Source organism: Carex rostrata, chromosome 16, assembly GCF_964058835.1.
Source record: "Carex rostrata chromosome 16, lpCarRost1.2, whole genome shotgun sequence".
NCBI classification, from domain to species: domain Eukaryota; kingdom Viridiplantae; phylum Streptophyta; class Magnoliopsida; order Poales; family Cyperaceae; genus Carex; species Carex rostrata.
Window position 1 is genome coordinate 3,121,472 of NC_135933.1, and position 26,410 is coordinate 3,147,881.

A 26,410-nucleotide genomic window follows, 5' to 3' on the forward strand; every position below is an offset into this window, starting at 1 on the left:
AAAAGAAAGATAAGCATCCTGATATAACAAATCATAGTATATGACAACATAAAAGAAAGAAAGATAAGCATCCTAAAAGTCAGAAGGAGTGAATGGGCGCCTCGCCTTCCTAGTCCTCAAACCCTTAATCCGCACTGCGAGCGGTGTGTGGTCGAGAGAATCATCTGACTCAACGGCCTCGACCTCCTCAATCTCAGCTGAGTGCTGGACTGCAGGACCAAATGCGACTGTGTTTCCAGACTCCTGAGTCGGAAACATACCGTAGGCAGCTCTCACGATAGGATCATCTATGGAGATGTCAGGAAGGTACGTACCGGGATGATACTGTGTGGAGGTGCCAGCAAAGTCCGGTATGGGAGGGTACTGCGTAGGCTGTGAGCTGCCAGGAAAGTGTGGAAAGGGGTGCGGCATAGTGAACCCTGGTAGATATGCAGGAGGAATCGACTGGGTCGGAACATAACCCGGAGAATACAAACCATCAGGGTTTAGGTCGATATTGAAGCCGAGTCGCTCCTCCTACAAATTTACAAACAAGTTATGCATCATTTTTTTTAAAAAAATTGCACAAGTTGTATATATTAAAAAAATAACTTACCTGCGTAGAGAAAAACTGAGTAGGGATCTGCTCCTGAGTAGAGACGGCCTGCTCCTGAGTAGGGACGGCCTGCTCCTGAGTAGCCTGCTCTGCAGCGCGCCTCCTAAGCGTCTCTTGTCCTCTATCGAACGCCTGACCGACAGTCTGAGCATCCTGGACTGAAGCCCACAATGCCTCGTCACCACCGTATCGGACGTATATATCAGGCTCATCCGATATGTCATCAATCTGATCACATCCAGGCAATCCTGCACATCTCAGGAGAGAGTCTAGGCGCGTCTTGTACCCACATTGGCAGACGGCAGGTACATTGTGCTTTAGAATAGCTTTTCCGAGTCTCTTCCAGCCCCGCACTGTGGCCATTGTCGCCGCTATGACACAGCTCTTCACCAGATATAAAGCCTGCAAAATTATAAGTACAATATATAAATGTTGTACAGATGTAAATATTACAAGTTTTTTAAAGTAAACATACCGTAGATGCAAACGGTGCGCCGGCTGGAATGATACCATGTACTCGTCCTCGCCGATCCCTCGGCCTCGGTGCACGCTCGTGAGGGTTGTCGGTGATACACCCCTCTAAGTACACTGTGTACGCGCCACACTCCTGATACCAATCTCTATAAGGCCTGTATTTTTTTGAAAAAAAGTCATCAATGCCACGTATCATCCATTAACCAGAGATATTAAAAAGAGATATTCTTACACTGGCGGTACATCCATGTGACGGTGCTCATCAGCTATAGGTGGGTCGATAGCGGATGCCAGCTGTACGTATGATCTGTACCAGTACGCCTAGTCTCTGCCCGGAGAGATGTCTCTGGCCAAATGAAGCTGTCGCCAAACATCCTCACTGATCTGTACCAGTACATCCCTACTAGAAGACGGTCCAGATCCCATAGATGTCATGCTGTATTTATTTTGGTCTTATTAGGATTTCAAATTAAATTTCAAAAAATAATTATAGTTTCGGTATTAATTATTTTGGTCAATAACTAATTTTGATCAATTTTGGTACAATTTTACAATTATTTTGATCAATAATCAATTTTGGTACAAAAAATAATCAATAATCAATTTTGGTTCAAAAAATAATCAATTTTGGTACAATTTTACAATTATTTTGATCAATAATCAATTTTCATACCATTTCATAATTATTTTGGTCAATAGTTAATTTTGGTACAATTTCATAATTACCTGATCCTACACCCTAAATATTTACCTTACTCCTACTCCTACTCCTACTTTAAACTTGAATTTAAATTTAGAAAGAATAAGAATATTACCTGATTTGAAGGGATGGAAGGGATGGAATAAGGTAAATGAAACAAAGAAAACCACCTGGGGGATATATACTGTACCATGGCCGCTTTGGTGCGTGGAGGGGTGGCCGCTACCCCCCAAAGCGGCCAGCCCGCTTCCATACAATGCGGCCCAGCCCGCTTCCATACGATGCGGCCCAAAAAATAAACCGCTTCCCTCAGCTGCGGCCCACTACTGTGTGCCCGCTTCCCTCAGCTGCGGCCATGTCGTTTTTGTAAATTACGTCAATCCGTGGCGTTTTGGTTTATTTATTTTGAAAGAATGGTATATTTAAAAATTTCGGGATTTGCTTTCCATGATGCTAATTTTTTATGAAGTTCAAGATACTCCTTTATTTGAATATAATATAAAAAACAAAGTTATATTCATTTAACCACTTTACTCGAGTAGTCGAGTTTCTATTACTTGATAATAAATCCAAAATTAGCATCATATTGTATAACGATAAAACCAAGAGAGAATAATAATTTGAAATTTTATTAGAAATCTAATATATATAGTTCAACAAGAGATGGGCCGAACTCTATCAACCGACAGCCATGATTGTTGACAGAAAAATAAAAATAAGACAAAGGGATGAATGATAACTTCTACTTTATTTTTATGTGGAAGTGATGAACAAATTATTTGACTTGTTTTTTATTTATTTAGGGACTTTATTTCTTTACCGAATAGAACTACAACCAAGAGCAAGATGGTTTGAAATTTTTTTTTGTCACCATCGCGTACTCGGAGATGACTATATTTCGAATTAAATTGTACTACATTTCACTAATTTAGTAATAATTCACATTAAATTTGAGCTAATCTATATCATGCCAGCGTGTTTCAGATCTTTATTTTCTGAAAATTAGCTAATATATTAATGCACATTATTTGCTGCAGATGTATTGAGCTCCAAACAAAACAAATAACAATAATTAGCAAATAAATTGATAGCATATAATTTAATCCAAAAATATAACAAATGAAGAGTAGAACTAGGGTGTTCTTAAGCTCGCCAAAGTGTTTGGTGAGGTTAACTCCAAAACTCATCAAATCGGTTTCAAATGACGAATCCGAATCGTTGGAACCCGCCTACCTTACGAGTGATGCGTCTACATGTGAAAATTTTAAACATTTGAATTAATTTAGTATAAAGTCAATCGGTCAAAATTAGAAGGTTAATAAATTATTTTTAGTGCATTCATTTTTTGAACGTTTTTTGACCGCTTGACTTTATATTAAATTAATTCGAATGTTTAAAATTTTCACATGTAGACGCATCACTCGTAAGGTAGGAGGATTTTAACGGTTCGGATTTGTCATTTGAAACATATTTGATGGATTTTGGAGTTAAGCTCACCAAACACTTTGGTGAGCTTAAGAACACCTTAGTTCTACTCACAAATGAATGTATACATTAAATATACCATGTACCTGATAACATTAAATATGCAAACTTATTATTTTTTACTCCATTTATAATTTATAATTCCCTTTAAATTATTTTAAAAGATATAGATATTAACTAATCAAATAAAAAAATGTATAAATTAAATTTGTCAAAAATTACTAGTTAAAAATCTACATAAAATGCTGGATAAAATAATTTTATCATTTACTAAATAAAAAAAATTATATGAAATGTAATACCGAAATTTTTAAATATACCATTTTTTCAAAATAAATAAACCAAAACACCATTTCGGGGTGAATTTTACAAAAACCGCATGGCCGCTTCCCACAGAAGCGGCCACCAGGAGCTGGGCCGCATCTAAGCGAAGCGGCCAATATATTGGGCCGGATGGAGGCCCAGCGGGGTGGCCGCTTTGGAGGGTAGCGGCCAGGGCCGCTTCCTGCGGTAGAGGGCACCCCGAATATGTTATTTTTCAGGATTTTAGGGTTTTAGGCAAATAAATTTTTATGTGTGGAGATTAGATTTGTATTAGGCAAGTATTACTCGTTTTAGGGTTTTAGACAACTATTTAGGCAACTATTATTGTTTGTTTTGATTTATTTGTGATTTATTTGTTGTTTTATTGTTTGTTTGTTTTGATTTATTTGTGATTTATTTGTTGTTTTACTGTGACGAAAAATAATGAAAGATAAAAGCAAAATAGTACAATAAATAACAACATAAAAGAAAGATAAGCATCCTGATATAACAAATCATAGTATATGACAACATAAAAGAAAGAAAGATAAGCATCCTAAAAGTCAGAAGGAGTGAATGGGCGCCTCGCCTTCCTAGTCCTCAAACCCTTAATCCGCACTGCGAGCGGCGTGTGGTCGAGAGAATCATCTGACTCAACGGCCTCGACCTCCTCAATCTCAGCTGAGTGCTGGACTGCAGGACCAAATGCGACTGTGTTTCCAGACTCCTGAGTCGGAAACATACCGTAGGCAGCTCTCACGATAGGATCATCTATGGAGATGTCAGGAAGGTACGTACCGGGATGATACTGTGTGGAGGTGCCAGCAAAGTCCGGTATGGGAGGGTACTGCGTAGGCTGTGAGCTGCCAGGAAAGTGTGGAAAGGGGTGCGGCATAGTGAACCCTGGTAGATATGCAGGAGGAATCGACTGGGTCGGAACATAACCCGGAGAATACAAACCATCAGGGTTTAGGTCGATATTGAAGCCGAGTCGCTCCTCCTACAAATTTACAAACAAGTTATGCATCATTTTTTTTAAAAAAATTGCACAAGTTGTATATATTAAAAAAATAACTTACCTGCGTAGAGAAAAACTGAGTAGGGATCTGCTCCTGAGTAGAGACGGCCTGCTCCTGAGTAGGGACGGCCTGCTCCTGAGTAGCCTGCTCTGCAGCGCGCCTCCTAAGCGTCTCTTGTCCTCTATCGAACGCCTGACCGACAGTCTGAGCATCCTGGACTGAAGCCCACAATGCCTCGTCACCACCGTATCGGACGTATATATCAGGCTCATCCGATATGTCATCAATCTGATCACATCCAGGCAATCCTGCACATCTCAGGAGAGAGTCTAGGCGCGTCTTGTACCCACATTGGCAGACGGCAGGTACATTGTGCTTTAGAATAGCTTTTCCGAGTCTCTTCCAGCCCCGCACTGTGGCCATTGTCGCCGCTATGACACAGCTCTTCACCAGATATAAAGCCTGCAAAATTATAAGTACAATATATAAATGTTGTACAGATGTAAATATTACAAGTTTTTTAAAGTAAACATACCGTAGATGCAAACGGTGCGCCGGCTGGAATGATACCATGTACTCGTCCTCGCCGATCCCTCGGCCTCGGTGCACGCTCGTGAGGGTTGTCGGTGATACACCCCTCTAAGTACACTGTGTACGCGCCACACTCCTGATACCAATCTCTATAAGGCCTGTATTTTTTTGAAAAAAAGTCATCAATGCCACGTATCATCCATTAACCAGAGATATTAAAAAGAGATATTCTTACACTGGCGGTACATCCATGTGACGGTGCTCATCAGCTATAGGTGGGTCGATAGCGGATGCCAGCTGTACGTATGATCTGTACCAGTACGCCCAGTCTCTGCCCGGAGAGATGTCTCTGGCCAAATGAAGCTGTCGCCAAACATCCTCACTGATCTGTACCAGTACATCCCTACTAGAAGACGGTCCAGATCCCATAGATGTCATGCTGTATTTATTTTGGTCTTATTAGGATTTCAAATTAAATTTCAAAAAATAATTATAGTTTCGGTATTAATTATTTTGGTCAATAACTAATTTTGATCAATTTTGGTACAATTTTACAATTATTTTGATCAATAATCAATTTTGGTACAAAAAATAATCAATAATCAATTTTGGTTCAAAAAATAATCAATTTTGGTACAATTTTACAATTATTTTGATCAATAATCAATTTTCATACCATTTCATAATTATTTTGGTCAATAGTTAATTTTGGTACAATTTCATAATTACCTGATCCTACACCCTAAATATTTACCTTACTCCTACTCCTACTCCTACTTTAAACTTGAATTTAAATTTAGAAAGAATAAGAATATTACCTGATTTGAAGGGATGGAAGGGATGGAATAAGGTAAATGAAACAAAGAAAACCACCTGGGGGATATATACTGTACCATGGCCGCTTTGGTGCGTGGAGGGGTGGCCGCTACCCCCCAAAGCGGCCAGCCCGCTTCCATACAATGCGGCCCAGCCCGCTTCCATACGATGCGGCCCAAAAAATAAACCGCTTCCCTCAGCTGCGGCCCACTACTGTGTGCCCGCTTCCCTCAGCTGCGGCCATGTCGTTTTTGTAAATTACGTCAATCCGTGGCGTTTTGGTTTATTTATTTTGAAAGAATGGTATATTTAAAAATTTCGGAATGTAATATGAATAACTTTGATCTAAAACTAAAGTCCAAATCTCTTATCATTAAAAATTGATGACGGCATGATGTCATAGTTTAATATGTTCATCCAATTAAAATAGCAAAGCCACATTTAAGTTTTAGTGAAAAAAATGAAAATAGTATACATAACTCTAAAATCCTCAATAGTCAATACCCTCTAAATAACGTTAATCGCTTGAAAAAAAGAAGATAATAATTGTGCATTACGATAACTAATATTTAGTCCAGTAACAAAGATAATAGTTTATGTTTGAAAAGTCATAGATTCTAAATTCAAATAAAATCTTTATAGATATTAAATAAGTAGATAGCTTGATCTCCAACTTTTACTACAAAAAAAATATGTGCGCAATGAATAAAGCCATGTGAAATCACTAAGAGATGTCTCTAGAGGAAAAGATGAGTGTTTGGCAAATTTTATTTGATGATAATCACTCTTTAGTTTATAAATGTAATTTATATTATATCGGTATTTATATGCTTGCATTCTTTTTTTCCATTTAATAAAAATTGTTAGTGGACAATTCGTTTACTAACCATAAAAAAAGAGTATACATTACAAATTAAACAATTCAAATATTGACTTGTAGTTTTCAGCAATTGTTTCATTCTAAAATATCCAAGTACATACTGTAATACAAGAAACAGATACATTTTTAAGATGTATGGAAAATTGAATGGGAGATGTTAAGGGGATGAGTTAACGAAGATTGATATCAGATCTTTTTTTTTTTTTAATACAATACAAACCATTTATTACGGCCCATAGATACGGTCCGGAGTCCTCGCCTAAGATCCCCTGTTCCAGTATATCCGAACGAATTCGTATCCTCTGAGATATTTCAAATTTTGCGTGACTTTATGGAAAATTCCAACCGTTTAAATACGTTCTGCACGAATCTCAAAGCACAAATACTGACCCCAATATCACCCCCGAATAGACACCGGACACGTCGGTCACGCAAAAGTTGAATATCTCAGAGGATACGCACTCTATGCGAACGGCCTTTGAATAGACTTGTATATAATACATTTTTCTTAAAAAAATAAATAAAGAGAACAAATATAGAGACGAGGCTGGTGAGACAAACCAGATCCGCGACAAGAGTTCGGTCGCAGGATCAAAATACCATCGCCCGACCCTTTCGACGCTTCGCCATTTCTGCGAAACCTAACCCTCGCAATTTTCTCTCAAACCTAATCTCCCCTTCCCCTCCTCTCCTCTCCTCTCGATCCGACCCTAATTCATCGCTCTCACTCGATCTGACCTGGCGGTTCTCTATTGATCGGAACTGGCGACGGCTAGATACTCTCTTTTTCTCCCCCTCTTCTTTCCTATAGGTCGGTGAGACTTTAGGCGGCGCCGGTGTCTATACTTTCAACTCTCAAGCGGGAAGAGCGAGCTCGAAGAGGAAAGAAATACAGGACCTTAGGCAAGTTATTTTTTTATTTTTTATTTTTCGGGAATTAATGGGAATCTTTGTGTATTTTTCCTTTTCTTTTTCAAATTTAAGTCTAATATGTGACATTAGAAATAGGCTTTGTGAAGGTCCATGTGCGTACGGGTCAATTTGATTATAGGAGATAAGAGTTAAATTCGGAGCTAGAATTGGGTGGTGTTACTTGTTTGAAATCAATTGTACCCAATTACCAAAGAGTTCAAAACCATCTTGCTTCCAAAATCTCTTTAAAATTTGATTGACCAATATCTAGATGTGTTCCGATATCCTAGGGCCTACCTGCACCAAAAAACCATGACCATAGTATACCAATCAAAGAGGGATCAGACATCATTAACCTAAGACCTGATAGGTGTTCTCATGCTTAAACAGGTGCAAAATGTTGTAGATGAGTTGCTTTAAGCCTTTATATTTAGACCAAGTTCTAGTCTTTATGCTAGCTCAGTACTTTTGGTTAATAAAATAGATGGTAGTTGGAGGATGTGCATGGACTATAGATAACTCAATTCTATAACCATCAAGAACAATATCAAATATCTATAGAGGATAATATTTTAAATGAATCGATAGGGGTTGAAATATTTTTTAAAATTGATTTAAGGTCTGGATATCATCAAATTTGTGTCAAGGAAGAGGATATTTACAAAACAACCTTTAGGATTCATTGTGGTCACCATGAGTTTAAGGTTATCCCATTTGGTTTAACCAATGCACCTGCAACTTTCTAAAACTTGATGAATGATGCATTTAAAGAGGAATTGAGAAACAATGTGTTGGTATATATTGATGTACAATTAAAACCTAAAAGAGCATGTGACCCATCTGAGTGAGGTTTTGAAAAGTTGGGAGCACACAAGTCGTATGCAAAAATGTTGAAATACACTTCTGGCATGCCTCGAGTTGAATATCCTGGTCATATTATCTCAAAAGAGGGTGTAGCAATTGATTCAAACAAAGTAGAGATGGTGAATTGGTCAAAACCAAAAACTCTCTAATTGGTTGACAGGATTTCTTGGTTTGACGGGATATACTGCAACTACAGGCAAAATTAAAATAAGTGACACTTAGTTTGGGATTCAGTATTTCAAATAAGGTAGGGTTGAGTTCAAATCGGGGAGCTACTGCCTGCTTCCAATTTTATCACTTAATATTAGACTCCAATAATTGATGAGAAACCTTATTACATATTTTCTTTTGTAGGGTTCAAGCAACAGTAACACAATGACCAGCGATGATGCAACTTCGATGTCACATGACTGTACTCATGTTGTACCATCCAAAGCTGAGATGACTGATGGCATCATCACAACTAATCGACTCGAAGAAATCGTCTCGGCAATAGCAGCAGTAAACTCTAATTCCTCTAAAGAAGGGAAACCTAGCTGTAATGATGCATCGGCACACTGGTACAAACTTGTGCATGCGGTGGCTGCTACATCAGATGAGACATCTATCCGTCACTTTGTTGATAAACTGAATGGACTTTCCCTAGTAAAGGATTGGGCCGACATGGCCCAAAAGCTCGGCAATGAGGTCACCACTGCTGTTGTGAGAGACGATTTTATTGACAAGCTGATTGTTTCACTACTCAACCTACTCAACAGACTTCCAATTGAAACTTGCATGCTAGCTGATGGAGGTATCCTCAGTGTGTTAAAAGAGCTTGGCACAAGCAAAAGTTCCATTATAAAGGAGATGGTTTCGGCTCTGCATGACAAGTGGGGACCTGCTGAGGTGGTTGCTGGTTCAAGCTGTCACCTTACCAACAGTACCATCCCAGAAACTTCAGAGTCAGTAAAGGACAAACCCGAAAAACCTAACCACAGTGCCGATCTCGATATATCTGGTTCTTCCATGAAAGGAAAAAATGTTGAAGAGGGAGAAGAAGAGGAAGAGGCAGAAGAGCGAGTGGATAACCCTTCAGATCCAGTAAGCCCGGCTTATTCGTCAGACTCTGGCTCGATTCCTGATACGAAGCCTGTGGTCTCTCCAACAGAGAAGGAGAAGAAGAAAGTGGAGACAGTTTATGATGATGACATGGATGCCTTAGAATTTGCACGCCAGGTGGCAATCCAGGTGGAAGAAGAAGTGGTCCAATATAGGGAGACACTTTACAGCTCCCCTGAAGAAGAGAGCCGGCTGGTGGAAGTTGATTTGCCATTGGCAGAGCCAATTGAGGTGAAAAATGATCAAAATGCAGTTGACCAGGTCTGCTCAGTCCCCCCTCTCAAGGAAGAAGAGTCAGGCCTAACTACTGGGACACGTGTGGAAGGTCAGGTCAAGGCTAGCAATGCTGATGGGTCTGGACTTGACCTGAATGAAAATTTGTGCACAGATTACGAGACCACACCCGAGCTGATACACGTGGCAGCCTCAAAACGTCTACCACCTTCCTCTTCGATACCAGTCTCTCCTTTCCGCTTTGGTGTTGGTACTGCTGCCAATTGGACGGGCACAGCTGCTGCCACAAGTGCCTTCCGCCCTGCATCTCCTCGCAGTGGAACATATAGACACTCTGGTATGGGTACACCCGTTGCTAATTCGGTGGGCCTGAAACACAAATCCTCCAGCTGTCTTGCTTTTGAATTTGATTTGAATGTGGCCGAGACAAATACTGCTGAGGTGAATGTACCTCCATCTGGTGATTCTTCAACTGAGGTCAGCTCTGAGCGAACCAAGAGATTGAAGCTCGACCTGAATTTTACCAATGAAGATGAGGTGGTTGAACCACTACTGGCACAACTGCCTCCAAAGTCCTTCGTCTTTCGGGACCATGGCCACTCATCAGCTTCCTCGTCATCTTTGAAAAATCAGGCAAAATTTGATTTTGATTTGAATGATGACCCTTATTACCTTAAAGACGTGGTGCAAAATGGTAACAATGTCAAACTTATGGGATGGAATATGTCTGGTGGTACTGTACCGCAAAATCAAATCACACCTCCAATGTTTCATTCATTTCTGGGACCAAACGCTGCTGCGCCGTCTCAATTTGGATCTCTTTCTGTGCCCAGTAACCTGTATCATTCTCCCATGATACCTTCTTCGAGCTATGGGCACCATTATAGTGCAGCACCACATGTGTGGTATGGCCAGCCGAGCACGTCTTATGCGGTATCACCACTTTTCACCCCGCAACAGATGGTGGGCTCAGTATCAGAAAATGGGCCTTCAATTGGGCTTTCTCTAATGTCAGGTGACAGGTCGAACCATTTTCGTCCTGGTTTAGACTTGAATGCCAGTTCTGGTTCCGTGGAAGTGACTAGTAGAGAAGTTGCGGGCTTTAGACAGTTCTTTGTGCAAAATCATGGTGGGTCAGTACAAGAGCCGGTGATAACTGCAACAGCACAGCCAGCAGTACAAACACCAGGTAACGGGGTGAGATGGAGAGAACAGGAACGTGAAAGGGAGACATTTAGTTATGGCTTCAAGCAGCTTATATAGTGCCAAGTGCGAACATACATAGTTTTGGTTTTGTTTGATTATTTTGTTTAAAATTTTACTTTGACCTAAGTAAGCTAGTGGATGATGATTGTTTGGCTTCTGGAATTATTCCTCTTGGTACTAAATAGGAGCAATGGATGGATCATCATATTACTGCTTGCTAGGAATAACTTAGTATCCACATAATAACATAGTTAGTGGATGTTGATTGAATCAAAGCTAATCTGTATGTTGGTTGGTTGTATTCCATGTGCAAGTTCCTTATGAGAACTGGACAGTATCAGATAGTATCTGTTGTAATTCTCGGTGCATTGACATATATATGCCTGAATTTTGTAGATTTGGTAATATTGTTGTCCCAAGGCATTTCAGATATCTGCTTTCTAGCTGATAATTCTCAGGGTATGTTTGGATGTATCAATAATAGAGGCTATTCTAGAATAGGGGCTATTTGGAATAGTAATGTGCATTCAAACAATATTTTTGCTATTCGGAATAGCTAGAATAGTTGCTATTCTTTATTTCTTGTAAATATTGGAATAACTATTATTTGAAACTGTGAAAAAGAAAAAAAAAAAAATTTCTTAGATTTTTGCCAACATAGTCCCGAAATGATAAAATTAATACTACTTTATGTTATCTTCATATTGTGATAATTCGTTTAATACCTTACTTGCCTATATTTTCTCTAAATTAGTACCTTGTTAACATTATTACTTGTTGGTTATAACTATTTGTTATTTCAAATTACAATCCAAACATTTCTACTAATCTTAATAGCACTATTTTCACACTAATTTAAAAATCACTATTTTTTCTCTATTTTCATTTACTATTCTTAAATTTCGTTATTCTAACTATTTTAACTCTCACCCAAACGTACCATCCAAACGTACCCTATGCGTTGGAATCCTTAGTTTAGTTTTAATTTTTTTAAACTTGCTCATTGTCAGTTACAAGTATTTGCATGGAAGAATATAGAAAATTGTTACAGAAATACTTGTCATTTAGCAACAAAGAAAAATGAACTATTAATTATTTCGTAGAACATAACAAGTAGGAAAAAAAAAGCTGCATTGTAGGAAATTTGATAGTTCTGACCTCTTTTATCTTGCGTTACAACTAGAGGCATGATATATCGATATTTATTTTTATTACGTCGAGGACACAACACGACCAGCACCAGTTACTATTGCAAGCTCCTATTATTAGTACATTCGTTCAATTTTCTTATAAATTTTACCCTTCAGAAAATCTGTCAACTAATTGCCGCTTCAAAGGTTTTGGTTTTGATGTTTTATCATGAAAGCATATGGATTTAAAGAAGTTCACACAGTACGCATCTATGCGACACAAAATTTTCCACTTCTATACAAATCAACAATAAACAAGTCAAATACCAACATAGGTCAAATACAAATCGTAACAAATAATACATTATGATATGCCAGAAATCAGCAGCAGCAAAACCTAAAAAATCTAATACAGAATTACACCCTACAAGAACTACCACATGAAGTGCTTCTGCAATTCAAATCTATGGCAAGGGCCAAGTAGTAAATTCAGACCACCTATTAGGAAATTGAAACTAATTTCATCAGCAAAGCTACACAAAAAATAACTGAAGAAAAAGATCTAATATTTTTATGAAAACAACATACGTGTATGGCCACATGACGGACCTTTAGCTTCATTGGGGGGTGAATTGCAATTTTAAGTATCCTCCCATTCAGACTTTGGTAACTCCCCTGAATCGACAATAACTACCTTTTTGCGAGGCTTTCCATTATATGTACCAGCCCCACCTTCAATTGCAAATACAGTATCCATGCCTTGGACTACTCTACCAAATGCTACATGCTCCCCATCCAACCTACAGAATCGAGGAAAAAGAACAACAATTGTTGTGGCTTAATTTGGATAAATTCAGGATTTTTGGGCCACCCATTTAATTTGGATTTAAAGGCACGACGATTCATTGTTCAATTGGCGAAAAGGAGGAAGAGTGCTCGTACCATTCTGGTACAGTATTATTCAGAATAAAATTTGCACTCACCAGCTTGTTTTGATAGTGGTTATGAAGAACTGTGAACCGTTTGAATCAGGGCCACTATTCGCCATGGACACAACACCTGAAAAAGAAAATAAAACAAATTAATATATATTAAAAAAAATAAAAAAATAAAAAATAATTCACTTAGTGTACCATACCGGCATGAGAGTGTTTTATTATGAAGTTCTCGTCTGGAAATTTACCGCCGTAAATTGATTCACTTCCCTTACCATCACCCCGCAATATATCTCCACCTTGAATCATGAAGCCAGGAATTATGCGGTGAAATGGTGTTCCTTTGTAGTGAAGAGGTTTGCCCCTTGTCCCATTCCCTTTCTCACCTTTAGCCCATGGAAGATAAAAAATGATATAAGCAATTGAAGTGATCCTTTGTTCTTTTCCTCCATTATTTTCCCAAAAAAAAAAAAAAAAATAACAAGTACCTGTGCAAAGGGCTCTAAAATTTTCTGCAAAACCATCACAGAAGAAGTTAATTAATGGAAAAAAAAAGTCTAGTAAGAAAATGACATGAGGTAAAAAAAAATACCTGCAGTTTTTGGAACCACGCCTCCATATAATCCAATAACAATTCTACCTGAAATGATTTACTTTTACTAGTTCATAACACAATAAAGAAAATGTATGATAAATCAAAGAGAATTTAGTATATATTTATCTATAATGAAACAATTAACTTACCTAAGTGCTGGCCATCAATATCAACATCCAGATAGACTCGATGTGTTATTGCTGGCAAATTCACTATGCTAACATTTCTCTGCACCAAAATAAGAGAGAACCATAGATCGATCAACTCTGGTACTGCTACTGCATAAATATAAAAGAGGACCATATCCTGGTACCAGTGACATCAGCTGAATCAAGGTCTGTTACTGGTACTGGACTGCTTCACTGTTTAGCTTCTTTGGCAGCTAATTGCCTAATTGGACAGTTTTCGGCAATTGAGACTAAATTTAGCTTCAGAATAGGGCTAATCGGACTATATAAAGTTAACAAGCATTTGCATTTGAATCCTTGTTTCGAAAATGCGAGAAATTAAAATACTAAAAATTAATAAAAATTACGTCTTTGCGGGAGATCACGAACACGATAACGAAAATTCCCAGGAGAAGCAGCGCGGCGACTGTTTTCTTAAACATCGTATTCTTCCCGGCCATTCACATTATCTCTTCGATCTCTCTCGTCTTTCGATTGAAACTACTCAAATCTATGTAGTCGGAATCGCTCTGTTCAGTAATGGAGATCAAACGACATCTCGTGAGGCAAGGCCGAAGCGAGAGAAAAAAATAACATGGGCTATTGTTATTTTGGGTCGTTATAGGCCTTGGAGCCCCTTGGGCTTACATTTGAAGATGGTATTTTATATATTAGCCCAACCAGTGTAGACTGGATTTCATAATGGTTTCTCTCTCTTTCATTTCTATTTTTTGAGGCGTCTGACTCTGAGATAGGGATGAAAATAGTGTGGATAATATCCAATCTGTATTCCATCCAAGTTTCTAAATAGCGTTTATAGCGGCGTAGCGGGAAAATAAAAAAAAAACTTTAACAAATAGCGCAGCTATAGCAGAAGCTATCATAAATAGCATTTTTTTATTTTAAAAATTATATTTTATATTTCTACTAATAGTAAACATATCTCATTGAGAAAAAAAAACACCAAATTGATTAAGAAGTTCTAATATTCATATTGAAGTTCAATTTCTCACGGACAAGGTTCCTAGGCATTGTTTTAATTTTTCATTTTTGGGAAACCCAACAATAATGCATAATACAAAATTTAATTGATATAGCGATATAGCCCGCACATGTTCCATTATATTGATATAGCTTGATAAAGTAAAAAAAAGTCCATATGGACATTAAGGCCTATTAAAATTGCAAAATCATAAGCCCATATAGCATAATGGACCGCTATTGCCACTACGCGCTATAGCGGCCGTAGCTCGATTAACGCAGTTTTACCCCATAGTTTAGCTTTCTAGGTTTAAAACCGCTATAGCTAGCTATTTAGAACACTGATTCCATCTATATTTAAAAAATTAAATGTACATATTTGATATCTGAATATTCATATGAATATAGATACATATATAATTTTATGTTTTAATTATTCGTATCTGAATAGTAGATATATATCATATAATTTAATAATCATTATGAAAAAATTATGTTATTCAGATAAATATTATGAAATTTAATAATTTCTAATAATATTTTTATAATAAGTATCTGATCTGTTCTGTATTTATATCCGTCTAATATATAATATGCATCTATATTCAGAAAATTAAAAAGAATATGAATATAGTTTTACACTGTCCGCTCCGTCTTACCCCTACTCTGAGAACACCTTGCTTAGCTTAACAAAAAGAAGGCGTTGATTGAAAAGTAACATTTTACTGTTTTCTGTAAGGGTTTATATGGGTGTGATAATGGTACACTGATGACGTGCATCGGAGGTTAGATCATAGATTAACCGTTTTTTTTTTTAGTACCATCACAATAAATCGGAATTAAATGAATACCACCGGATTTCATAAATTTAAGATTCTGCCACGTTCACAAAATGAATTTGCGCACCGATCCGTTTCCGACTGACCCGTTCACAAAACCATTCTGCGAACCGACCCGTTCCCGACTGACCCGTTACATGACCCGTTCGCAAAACCATTTTGCGGACCGACCCGTTCACAAAACCATTTTGCGGACCGACCCGTGGACCCGTTTCCGACCTGACCCATCCGCCGGTACCCGTTTGCGACTGACCCGTTCCATAACCCGTTCACAAAATCATTTTGCGGACGGATCCGTTCACAAAATGGTTTTGCGAACGGGTCATGTAACGGGTCAGTTGGGAACGGGTCGGTTCGCAGAATGGTTTTGTGAACGGGTCAGTCGGGAACGGGTCGGTGCGCAAATTCATTTTGTGAACGTGGCGGAATCTTAAATTTATAAAATCCGATGGTATTTATTTAATTCCAATTTATTGGGGTGGTACTTAAAAAAAAAACGGTAGATTAATAACAAAATCCAGGATGTAAAATTGTCAGAGTCATGATTGAGGGCAGAATTATCTTTGTATAACAAATTTGTTCTTACTTTTCACAGTTATGCCTCCTTTTGCTACATATTATTTAATTTAATCATGATTAATAGGTCTAAGCGGCCACAACTCATGCAACCTATATTCTTACTGCTATTTATACCGATTTTTTTTTATTAATATCCAAAGAAAATTCTCTTTTATCTCGTGGTTTTACCTTGATAAAAATGCAAAAAAAGTACAATTTTTTGTGGGGAATCATAACTTCGATACATTTTATGCAAGAACAAAATTTACAAATCTGCACATATTTTACAAATATTTTGAAAAATATCCAAACCGAAGAATTATTTTTCAGATTCAGAACCTGAATCTGAAAAATAGCTCTTCGGCTTCTCAAATCCTATTTCTGGGAAATAATCTCTCGGTTTAGGGATTTTTTTTTTAAACAAATAGAAGATGTTATGATTTATTTATTTTGGTATTGAAATATTAGAAATATTTTTATATTTCTTTGAAAATAGATGAAATATTGTATAATTTAATTTATTAGAAATATTGCGATAAATAATCCGGATCGACATTTTTCAGGATGGATTTTTTGCGGTTGTAAGAAAAATTAAAATATTTCTTTGTGTGTTACTGAATTTTTTTTTTTATGAATCTGAGTTATTGATCCTGATTCAAAAGTCATTTATGGATAAAAAAAATTATCGTGGCTCTTCTAGTATTCAAATTTTAGGTAATTCATCTATTTTGAAAAAAAAATGATTTGCAATTACGAAATGTAATAAATTATTTTTTCAAAAATAGACAGAGTATCTTACAATTTGAATGTACTAGAAGGACATTTTATAAAACTAGTTTCTAAATTGTATTTGTGACATATGGTGTAATATTTGAATGAATATGTTTACTTCTAAATACATTTATGAGAAATCAAATTAGTATAAGCTCACTTTTAATTTATATAAGATTTACCTTTAATTTATACATGATTCTTCCTCTTGACTGAACAAGCTGAACCTTTTAATTTTCTTGAAAAAAAAAATTGTATAAGGTTCATATTTAATTTTGTACATGATTCATCCTTGACCGAACAAGCTAAACCTCTTTAATTTTCTAAAAGATATAAATTTTGTATATATATATATTTCATCTTTAAATTTGTATATAGTTCATCCTTGATCGAACAAGCTGAACCTCTATAACTTATAAATATACAAAAAGTTTATGAGGTTCATCTTTAATTATTTTTCTAAAATATAAAATAAGAAATATGAAAGAATTATCTCATGATTTTATCTATCCTCTGAAAGACTAAAGTTAATAAAAATTGGCCTTCGGCTCTTTAGCTTAAAAATTAGGCTTTACCCTTTGTTAAAACAAATATGAATCAATATATATAAGTTAGTTTTTCAAGTGCGAACTCTGTACAATTTTCTAGTGGAATGTATATTATAGGAAAATACGAAAGTTAAAATTAAGCATGCAACATAAAAAATTAGGTATAGAATTGACATCAAATATTTCATTCATGAATTTAATTCCCTGTTGCAACTTTGTCCTTCTCTTTTCTCTGTTTTCATTATTTTAATTAAAAGTTCAATGCACAAGTGACGAGAGAGGATCTCAATATAGCTGTACAGAAATATGTGATCTGAACAGCTTTATCAGTCAGTTAGCTTTTGTAGTGATTTTTAAGGCCGGTACAAATGGTACCACGAAGTAGGCTTTTTAATTTGTGTGCCTATCTTGATTGTTAGATTAATGAATTAATTATATCTTATGTGCTGAGAATTAAAGTCGCATCCTATGAGAAAATTCTTGAAAAGAATGGGAGTACTGATGTCTGATGATGAGCAGAGTTAAAATGTTTATTTTAATTTTGTGTTTTAATTATATCTCATATTTTTATCTTGATTTTTAAAATTCAAGTAATCAATAAGAAATGCTCAACATAATTTCTATATTAAAATGTATTTCAGGATCAAATTTTATATTTCTTTTAAAAGTGCAAAACAGTAATTTTATACCCATCTACAAAAACAATAAATGTTTTTTTTGAAAAAGTATAAAATTTGATCTTCAAGCACATTTTAATATAGAAATTATGTTGAAGAGTTTAAATCCAATATTTAATTAGACTTTCAAAATAAATATAATTAGTTGACTTTCAAAATAAATCCAATATTTTGATCTTCAAGCACATGATTGATATAACACCAACTCCAAAACCCATCGAATTGACTTCAAACGGTGAATCCAAACCTTTCAAAGCAATCTACTTCATTAGTTGTGCATTTACATGTAAAATTTATAATTTTTTAAATTTATTTGGTATCAAGTTAAGCGGTCAAATGTGTGAGTTTTTAAGTTAATTTTAATACATTTATTTTTTAATTTTTTTACCGCTTGATTTGATACTAAAATAACTTGAAAATATAAAAGTTTGCACGTAAACGCATCACTCATAAAGTAATTGGTTTGAATGGTTTGAATTATAGTCATTTGAAGTCTCTTCAATCAATTTTGAAATTAGTGTCATGTGACACCAATATCATACTAGCTGGACTCATGATTAACACACCAAAACAATAAGACATTTTAACTCTAGCAAAATATATGAATTAAATTTTCTTTCAAGATCTTGCTTTCCTCTTATTATGAAGTAATTAAAGATCTTGTTAACTGCAAATGCTAGCTCTCTTGTGGAAACCAATACATTATGTGCTTATCATCCGTGGTGGAATTCAGATTCCAAAGAAAATTTCAGGTCCCTGCAATTCCAAACTCTCCTATCTCTCTCCTCTCTCTTCTCTCTCTCTCATCAAAGAGTTAATGAGAGAGAGAGGAGAGAGAGAGGGAGAGTTTGAAATTGCAAGATTCTGAAATTCCCTTTGGAATTTCAGCAGATCCGGTTCCCCGTAGTGTCGCTCTCGCTATACTTAATTTCTTTCAATATTTTTTATTTTGAGAAGTAACTTTCTTTCAATATTCGCTGCTTATTTTGGCAGATTCTGACATCTTACCTAACATTTAGATCTTATCATTGTTGGTTGGTACAACGACGAACATTATTTGATTACAAACAAGGCAAAACAAGGAGAGAATTAATCATAAAACGAAATCTTGGAGTTAATAGTGGATCTGCTTATCAAGCTATCAAAAGCACATCCCATGCTATATTTTATTTTTCACCAACATTTAAGATACCAGAAATCCACATGCCTTGCAATGTCCTTGCCACATGTTAATTATTCATAAATACGTATAAAATACAGAAATAAAATAAAATTAGTCTGTCATATTCAAAACTACTAATACAAACAATTTAATCAAATAATTTTTTTGTGGATAAAAAGAACAAAAGTTACATATGTAAGATAACGACGGCACAATAATATCCAAGATATAGACAAAAATGAAAAAAAAAATCATCATGACCCCACATAATTGATAATTTTAGCTTCGAATTTTCTCTCTATTTTTTTTCCCCACATATTGCTAAATATGAAAATACAAAAAGAAAAAAAAAAAAGGAAGACATTCTAGAAATTTTCTGAAATAGGTGTGAAGGACTACAGAGTATGTGCATCAGTATAATTCTCTGAGATATCTCAAAACTTTTTTTTTTGTGAAATCAGACGTAGTTCTGACTTTTAAAATTCAAGAATATACTTTTATTTTGAGTCTTTCTCAAAAAAAAAAATTACAAAAGTATATTTAAACATAAAAAAAAGTATAAATTTTTGACGATATCTGAGAATTCTCCTTCAAACTATACTTGCAATTCTATATTTATTCTAAAAAATATATAAAAATATACGTAATACTTAAAATAATAATAAAATTATGTATCATTTAAATTTTTTGCACTACTCTATTAATTATGCATGCTACACCTTTGATTGATATGCGGAAAATTCATACCCTTTTTTTCTGTATGAATTTTAAAGAACAATTATACCGGCTCTTCGCGTATCGAATAGACACCAAAAAACGTTTGATCCGGTTTCAGATATATCGAAAATTTAAATTTTTTTACACCGGATAAGCGGATACGGGCCCTAGAAATGGAATGAAAGGTTTCACAAGCAAGTTGTATAATTTTGATATTTTAAATTCTGTGGATATGCTCGGAAAATGCTGTCAATTTTCAACCGTACATATGGCAACCGTACCTATCCAGTCCTTGTCAAATCGGCACCTAGAGATCTACACAGGAACAGGACAAACACCTATCGTCTAAATTTTTTGAGAAAAGGAGATATCCATTTTCAAATATACGGGAGAAACAATTGTTACCCTGGAGTAGGGGTGATTAATGAGCGAGCATAAGCGAGTTAGGTATGCTCATGCTCACTCATTTAGTAAATGAACGAGTTGGTAATGAGCGAGTTGATAAATGAACAGTCGAAAATGAGTGAGTTATGAGCGACTCACGAGTTATGAGTACTAAAATTTAATAAATTGTTATAATTTATTTAAATAAAATATAATAAAAATTCAACAAAAATAAAATCATATTACAAAAATCAACAGTATCATCAATACTTCAACAGTGATACTTTCACAGCTATTGTCCTACAAACGACAATAGAATATAACAAAAATTAATAGTATTATCAAACAAAATGTAATACTTTCACAGTAGCATCAATAGACAACAATCAACATATTACAAAAATAAAATAATCCAACAGAAACTAACAACAACACTAATAAAAATCCAACAGCTATCGTGCAGAAATTATGAATATTACACAAGATTTAATGAGGTAAGGCTGATGTGGCAGAAATTTATTTGAGATTAAATGTGGCAGGATTAGATGTGGCAAATCCTAAATGATCCAGTTATGAGTGAGTTGAAACATGTTCATGCTCGCTCATTTAATAAATGAGTGAGTTGTTAATGAGCAAGTTTAAACGAATTGATAAATGAGCGAGTTATAAGCGACTCACGAGTTACGAGCAATTTACTCACCCTACCCCGGAGAGAAACTGAAATAACGAATTGCAGAAAAATCTAAAAGTCAATGGGGACCGATACGGCATTCTGTGCAGGCTCCACCACAACCGTACAAAAGTTCTTTGGAAGGAACCATTTATTATTATTAGTCCCACCACGTGGAAAATTAATTTTCTGAGGAAAACGGGGAACCATTTATTATTAGATACTTCCTCAAGAATTTAAGGTCTGATTGAAACCTAAATATTGAATTAATTCAGTAGAATACAATAGAGTTAATTTTAAATTTGAATCATTGATCCAAAATGATGTTGCGACAAGAAGAATTTATTTGGTAAACTCAAAAAAGTTTTTATATACTTGTTAAAATAGACATTATTTTGAAGAATAGGAGGTGGAAAGAGAATGAGAATTAAGAGTAGAGGCCGAGAGGGAAAGATCACCATCTCTGTGTGTAAAACGAATAAGAGTTCAATAAAAAAACCTTTTCGTCTCTTCTGATTCGCATCCGTGTGAAAGTTGTTCGTTTAGCTCGGAATTTCTGGTGGAATTTCTGGTGTGGAATTTCTGGTGTGCCATGATCAAGATCTAACAGTTCTAATTACACTTGACTCATGTGAACATGTGGTGTGCCATGACCAAATCTTTCACATGGTGTACAGTGTCACGTTAAATTTTTGAAAGATGATGTTGAATAATAATCTCATAAATAGTATATAGATTAAGGATTTATATGCAAATGTACAAAATGATTAAGTAGCTCACTGTAGCAAAAAGTGAGATAATTCCAATGGTCATATTGACCATGTATTGTATATATAGCCACTGTAACAAAATCAAAGATACAACTTTTTCAATTTACAAAACTTTCTGTCTCCTTAGCTTTGCATCTCTAAAAATAACATGGTATCAGAGCTCTAAGATCTCTCACTACAAAAACCATAAAACAACAACAAAATCAGCAAAAGGCAAATGGCTCAAGAAGGGCAACACGAGGCAACCAACAATTCCTCCAAGCTCACAAATGCGTTGCCTAACGGCAAAAATTACCCTACATGGGCAAAGGCTGCAGCGAGAGCTCTCAGCGGCCGAGAGATACGTGAATACATCACGGGAGACAACAAAGTGCCCGAAATTATAAATCCACTTTCGCTGACCGAAGCGGAGAAAAAAGCAGTGAAAAAATGGCGAACTCAAAATGATAAAATCATAACATGGCTCACGAATTCTATGGAGCCGTCCATTACGGAGCTATTCCTCCTTTCCGACACGGCTTTTGAGCTATGGTAAGCCGTAAAAGATATGTAAGGGCAAGAAAACAATTATTCCCGTATATATCAGCTCAAATTAGAAATCCAACAAGAAAAACAAGGCACGAGGAAACACGTAGAGTACCTTGGTACTCTTCAAAAGAAAAAAGATGAACTCCGGTTGTACCGGCCGATAACCACCAACTTGGCAATAATAAAAAATGAGACGAAGAAGATGATATATTTGAGTACCTCGCGGGATAAAACCCCAGTTATGAAGCCGTACGGGCTCAGATTATGAACACCGTCCCTCTTCCCTCTTACTCCTAAATCAAGAATATGATTCAACAAGAAGAAAGCCAAAGAGAGGCGATGGGTGGTTCTCAACTCACAATCGAAGAACAACATGAGACCCATGCTTTTGTAGCAGCAAAAAATTCCAATTTTTCCAAATTCGACCAAAATCCTAGATCCCAAAATTATTCAAATAACAATGAAATCAAGAGATGCACGGGCACACTCATGAAAACTGTTGGTTTCTTCATCCTCACTTGAAACCGAAGAACTGGAAGAATCAAGGAGGAAGAGGAGATCGGAACAGTGGGAAAGAAAGAAAGAAACGGAGAAGGGTCTGCTATCGGGCGTGTGTATTTTGCTGAACAAAAAATTAATGTTGAACCCAAGCTGATATCCTTTGAACCGGGTTCGACATTTAGTGGGAATAACGGGCCTGCAGTGGCTAGCGGATCTGGAGCAACATTTTTCGCTGGCAGGTCAGGGTCAGAAGGTGCAATGGATCAACTGCAATCGTTATTTCAGCAGATGTCTGTGCCGCTGACTCAACAAAATCAATCTAAATTTTCTGGTATCTCTTCGTACTCAAAAATTTAAGTTTATTAGATAAAATAATTATTGACAGTGGTGCTACATACCATATGTTTGGCAATCAAGCACTCCTAAAAAATTTAGATATGACCAAAAATGACCAATTTGTCTTGGTAGCGAATGGTATGAAGGCCAAAATAAATGGTACAGGTGAAACTATATTTTGTAACAAAAAATTATTCAATGTGCTATATTTAGATACGTTTCCTATAAAATTACTTTCGGTTAAAAAATTAACACAAGGATTAAATTGATATGTAATTTTTTCTTGTAAAATTATTGTATTTCAGGACCGAAAAACCGGGACGAAGATTGGTGAAGGATTTCTTGAAAATTGACACTACTTTTTTAACCCAAAAAATTACTTTTGTGCTTCCGCTAAATCCATTGATGTTGGACTTTGGCATAGAAGATTTGGACATCCCTCCGATAAGATTTTAATTTATATTTTGTATTGTAAAAAATTAAATTATGCTAATTGTGAAATTTGTAAATTGGCAAAACAAACAAAACTTTCTTTCTCTCGTTCCAATAGTAGAAGCGAAACTATGTTTGATCTAATTCATTCAGATGTATGGGGACCAGCCCCAATTGATTCATACAATGGATTTAGATATTTTGTTACTTTTATTGATGATTTTTCAAGAACCACTTGGTTATATTTACTCAAATAAAAAAAATGAAGTTTTTAGTAGCTTCAAAGAGTTTATTTTATAGAAAATCAATTTAATGCCAAATTAAAAATATTTAGATCGGATAACGGAACAGAATTTGTAAACAAAAAATTTGAAACTTTTTTTAAAGAAAATGGAATTATATACCAAACCGCTTGCATTAATACACATGAACAAAATGGAGTGGCGGAAAGAAAAAATAGACATTTGTTGGAAATGACAAGAACCTTGATGTTTCAAAGCAATGTTCCTAAAATATATTGGTCGGATGCCATACTTTGCGCTACTCATTTAATTAATAGATTGTCAAGTTCAAAGTTAGAAAATAAAATTCCGTTAGAAATCCTTTATCAACAAAAAAATCACCTTTGATCGTTTAAAAATATTTGGGTGTACAATCTTTGTACATATTAAAAGGAAAGACAAGCTAGATTTTGTATCAACAAAAACTATTTTCTTAGGGTATTCACCATTTAAAAAGGGGAACAAATGCTATGATCCTATTAATAAAAAAATATTTATTTCGAGAAATGTTATATTTTTTGAAAATGAGCCATATTTCAAAAAAATAGAAGAAATTCTAGAGCCTAATCAAACCCAAATTGAAAGAATAAATTCAGTAACACCCTATATTGCACAAAATAATTTAGAAAAAAATGAAACAAGTGATATTGAAGAAGAAATAGTTGATAATAATGATGACATAAATGAAACCGAGGTAGAAAACAATTCGGGGCTTAGACGAACAACTAGAGTATCACAACCGTCAACCAGACTTAGAGACTATGTTACTTATACCGTCCAATACCCTATACAAAATTTTGTTTCATATGAAATTTTTTTGCCTTTATACCAAGCATTCCTTACCACCATAGAAAAAGAAATATAACAAAAAAATTACCAAGAGGCCATTTAAAAACCATCTTGGAATAAAGCAATGAAAGAAGAGCTAAAAACTCTAGAAAAAAATGAAACATGGGTAATTGTTCCATTACCAAAAAATAAAAAAACCGTTGGATGCAAATGGGTTTACAAAATTAAATATAATTGCAATGGTACTATAGAACGATATAAGGTAAGGTTAGTAGCCATATGATTTACACAAACATATAACATAGACTATAATGAAACCTTTGCACCAGTTGCAAAAATGAATACCGTTAGAGTGTTATTCTCCATTGCCGTAAACAATGGTTCAAATTTATACCAAATGGATGTTAAAAATTTGAGGAACATTTGAGGAGGAAGTTTATATGACCATTCCACCGGGTCATGTAAAAGAAAAGAATACTAACCTCATTTGTAGATTAAAAAAAATAATTTATGGACTCAAGCAATCTCCAGAGGCATGGTATGACAAACTATCTAAATATTTAATTTCTTACAATTTTAAAGTTAGCAATGTTGATCACTCATTGTTTACCAAAAGTGAAGGAAAAAACATGACCCTTGTCTTAGTGAACGTAGATGATTTAATAATTACCGAAAATAATTTAGAAGCAATTAGAAAAATCAAACTTCAATTAAAAGAAAATTTTGATATTAAAGATTTAGGATATTTAAAATATTTTCTAGGAATAGAAGTAGCATTTTCAAACAAAGGTCTATTAATTTCACAAAGGAAATATACCTTGGATTTACTCAAAGAAACCAGTAAATTGGGTTGTAAACCGGCATCTACACCAATAGATAATAAATACAAATTAAATACCAACGATGGTGAACCCATATAAAATATAAACCAACTTCAAAGACTTGTAGGAAAATTAATTTACCTTATGGTAACCCGTTCGGACATTTCTTTTTCGGTAAGTCAAATTAGTAAATTCATGCATTCACCAAGAATACCACATTTAGTGGCCATAAATAGAATTTTGAGATATTTAAAAGGAAATCTCGGCAAGGGCATATGGATGAAAAATAATAATTCTAATGAAATATGTGGCTATTCCGATGTAGATTGGGCCGGTAGGTTTGATAGAAAATCCACCGGTTTTTGCACATTTGTAGGCGAAAATTTAGTCACATGGAAAAGCAAAATATTATGGCACGGTCAAGCGCGGAAGCGGAGTATCGAGTCATGGCATCAACCGCAAGCGAATTGATATGACTCAAGCAATTATTCAAAGACATGGGAATCAATGATGATCAACCCATGAAAATGTAATGTGACAACAACTCCGCTCGTCACATCGCTCAAAATCCCGTATTTCACGAATGGACCAAACACATAAAAATTGATTGTCATTTTATTAGAGAGAAGGTCCAAGCCAAGGAAATAGAAACACCGTTTGTTCGAAGTGAAGATCAACTAGCGGATGTGTTCACAAAA

General features: G+C 35.4%; 3 protein-coding genes across 4 annotated transcripts; 1 reads left to right on the forward strand and 2 right to left on the reverse strand.

Annotated features, from left to right (window-relative positions):
- Positions 1-4,040: 4,040 nt before the first annotated feature.
- LOC144567635 (uncharacterized) lies at positions 4,041-5,536 on the reverse strand. Its single transcript, XM_078317809.1, has 4 exons — positions 5,343-5,536; positions 5,112-5,265; positions 4,637-5,038; positions 4,041-4,557 (listed from the first exon to the last, which is right to left on the reverse strand). Exons 1-4 carry the CDS (start codon positions 5,534-5,536, stop codon positions 4,114-4,116), a joined length of 1,194 nt encoding a protein of 397 aa, XP_078173935.1. The 3' UTR covers positions 4,041-4,113.
- A 1,755-nt stretch (positions 5,537-7,291) lies between these two features.
- On the forward strand, positions 7,292-11,525 carry LOC144567205 (uncharacterized). The gene is made up of 2 exons (XM_078317283.1): positions 7,292-7,706; positions 8,934-11,525. The coding sequence occupies exon 2, from the start codon at positions 8,955-8,957 to the stop codon at positions 11,175-11,177; it is 2,223 nt and encodes a 740-aa protein (XP_078173409.1). The 5' UTR covers positions 7,292-7,706; positions 8,934-8,954; the 3' UTR covers positions 11,178-11,525.
- A 1,010-nt stretch (positions 11,526-12,535) lies between these two features.
- Positions 12,536-14,510, reverse strand: LOC144567543 (Cyclophilin-like peptidyl-prolyl cis-trans isomerase family protein). Of its 2 annotated transcripts, XR_013515435.1 has the most exons (8): positions 14,316-14,510; positions 13,930-14,008; positions 13,778-13,825; positions 13,674-13,697; positions 13,389-13,571; positions 13,234-13,309; positions 12,839-13,050; positions 12,536-12,748 (listed from the first exon to the last, which is right to left on the reverse strand). XR_013515435.1 is itself a non-coding variant. In XM_078317708.1 (7 exons), exons 1-7 carry the CDS (start codon positions 14,406-14,408, stop codon positions 12,891-12,893), a joined length of 663 nt encoding a protein of 220 aa, XP_078173834.1. In that variant the 5' UTR covers positions 14,409-14,510; the 3' UTR covers positions 12,536-12,890. The 2 variants fall into 2 exon arrangements, 1 of the variants encoding a protein (XP_078173834.1); XM_078317708.1 differs by having other exon boundaries at positions 12,536-13,050.
- Positions 14,511-26,410: the final 11,900 nt, after the last annotated feature.

What these genes read in the sequence shown, in the direction of transcription:
- LOC144567635 (XM_078317809.1), bottom strand. Translation starts at nt 5,536, where the DNA reads ATGGGATCTGGACCGTCTTCTAGTAGGGATGTACTGGTACAGATCAGT. An exon ending in CACATGGATGTACCGCCAGT is followed by an intron (nt 5,266 to 5,342) that starts GTAAGAATATCT and finishes AAAAAAATACAG; the next exon opens with GCCTTATAGAGATTGGTATC. An exon ending in CTCAGTTTTTCTCTACGCAG is followed by an intron (nt 4,558 to 4,636) that starts GTAAGTTATTTT and finishes GTAAATTTGTAG; the next exon opens with GAGGAGCGACTCGGCTTCAA.
- LOC144567205 (XM_078317283.1), top strand. Translation starts at nt 8,955, where the DNA reads ATGACCAGCGATGATGCAACTTCGATGTCACATGACTGTACTCATGTT.
- LOC144567543 (XM_078317708.1), bottom strand. Translation starts at nt 14,408, where the DNA reads ATGGCCGGGAAGAATACGATGTTTAAGAAAACAGTCGCCGCGCTGCTT. An exon ending in AATAAAACACTCTCATGCCG is followed by an intron (nt 13,310 to 13,388) that starts GTATGGTACACT and finishes TTTCTTTTTCAG; the next exon opens with GTGTTGTGTCCATGGCGAAT. An exon ending in ACCACTATCAAAACAAGCTG is followed by an intron (nt 13,051 to 13,233) that starts GTGAGTGCAAAT and finishes TCGATTCTGTAG; the next exon opens with GTTGGATGGGGAGCATGTAG.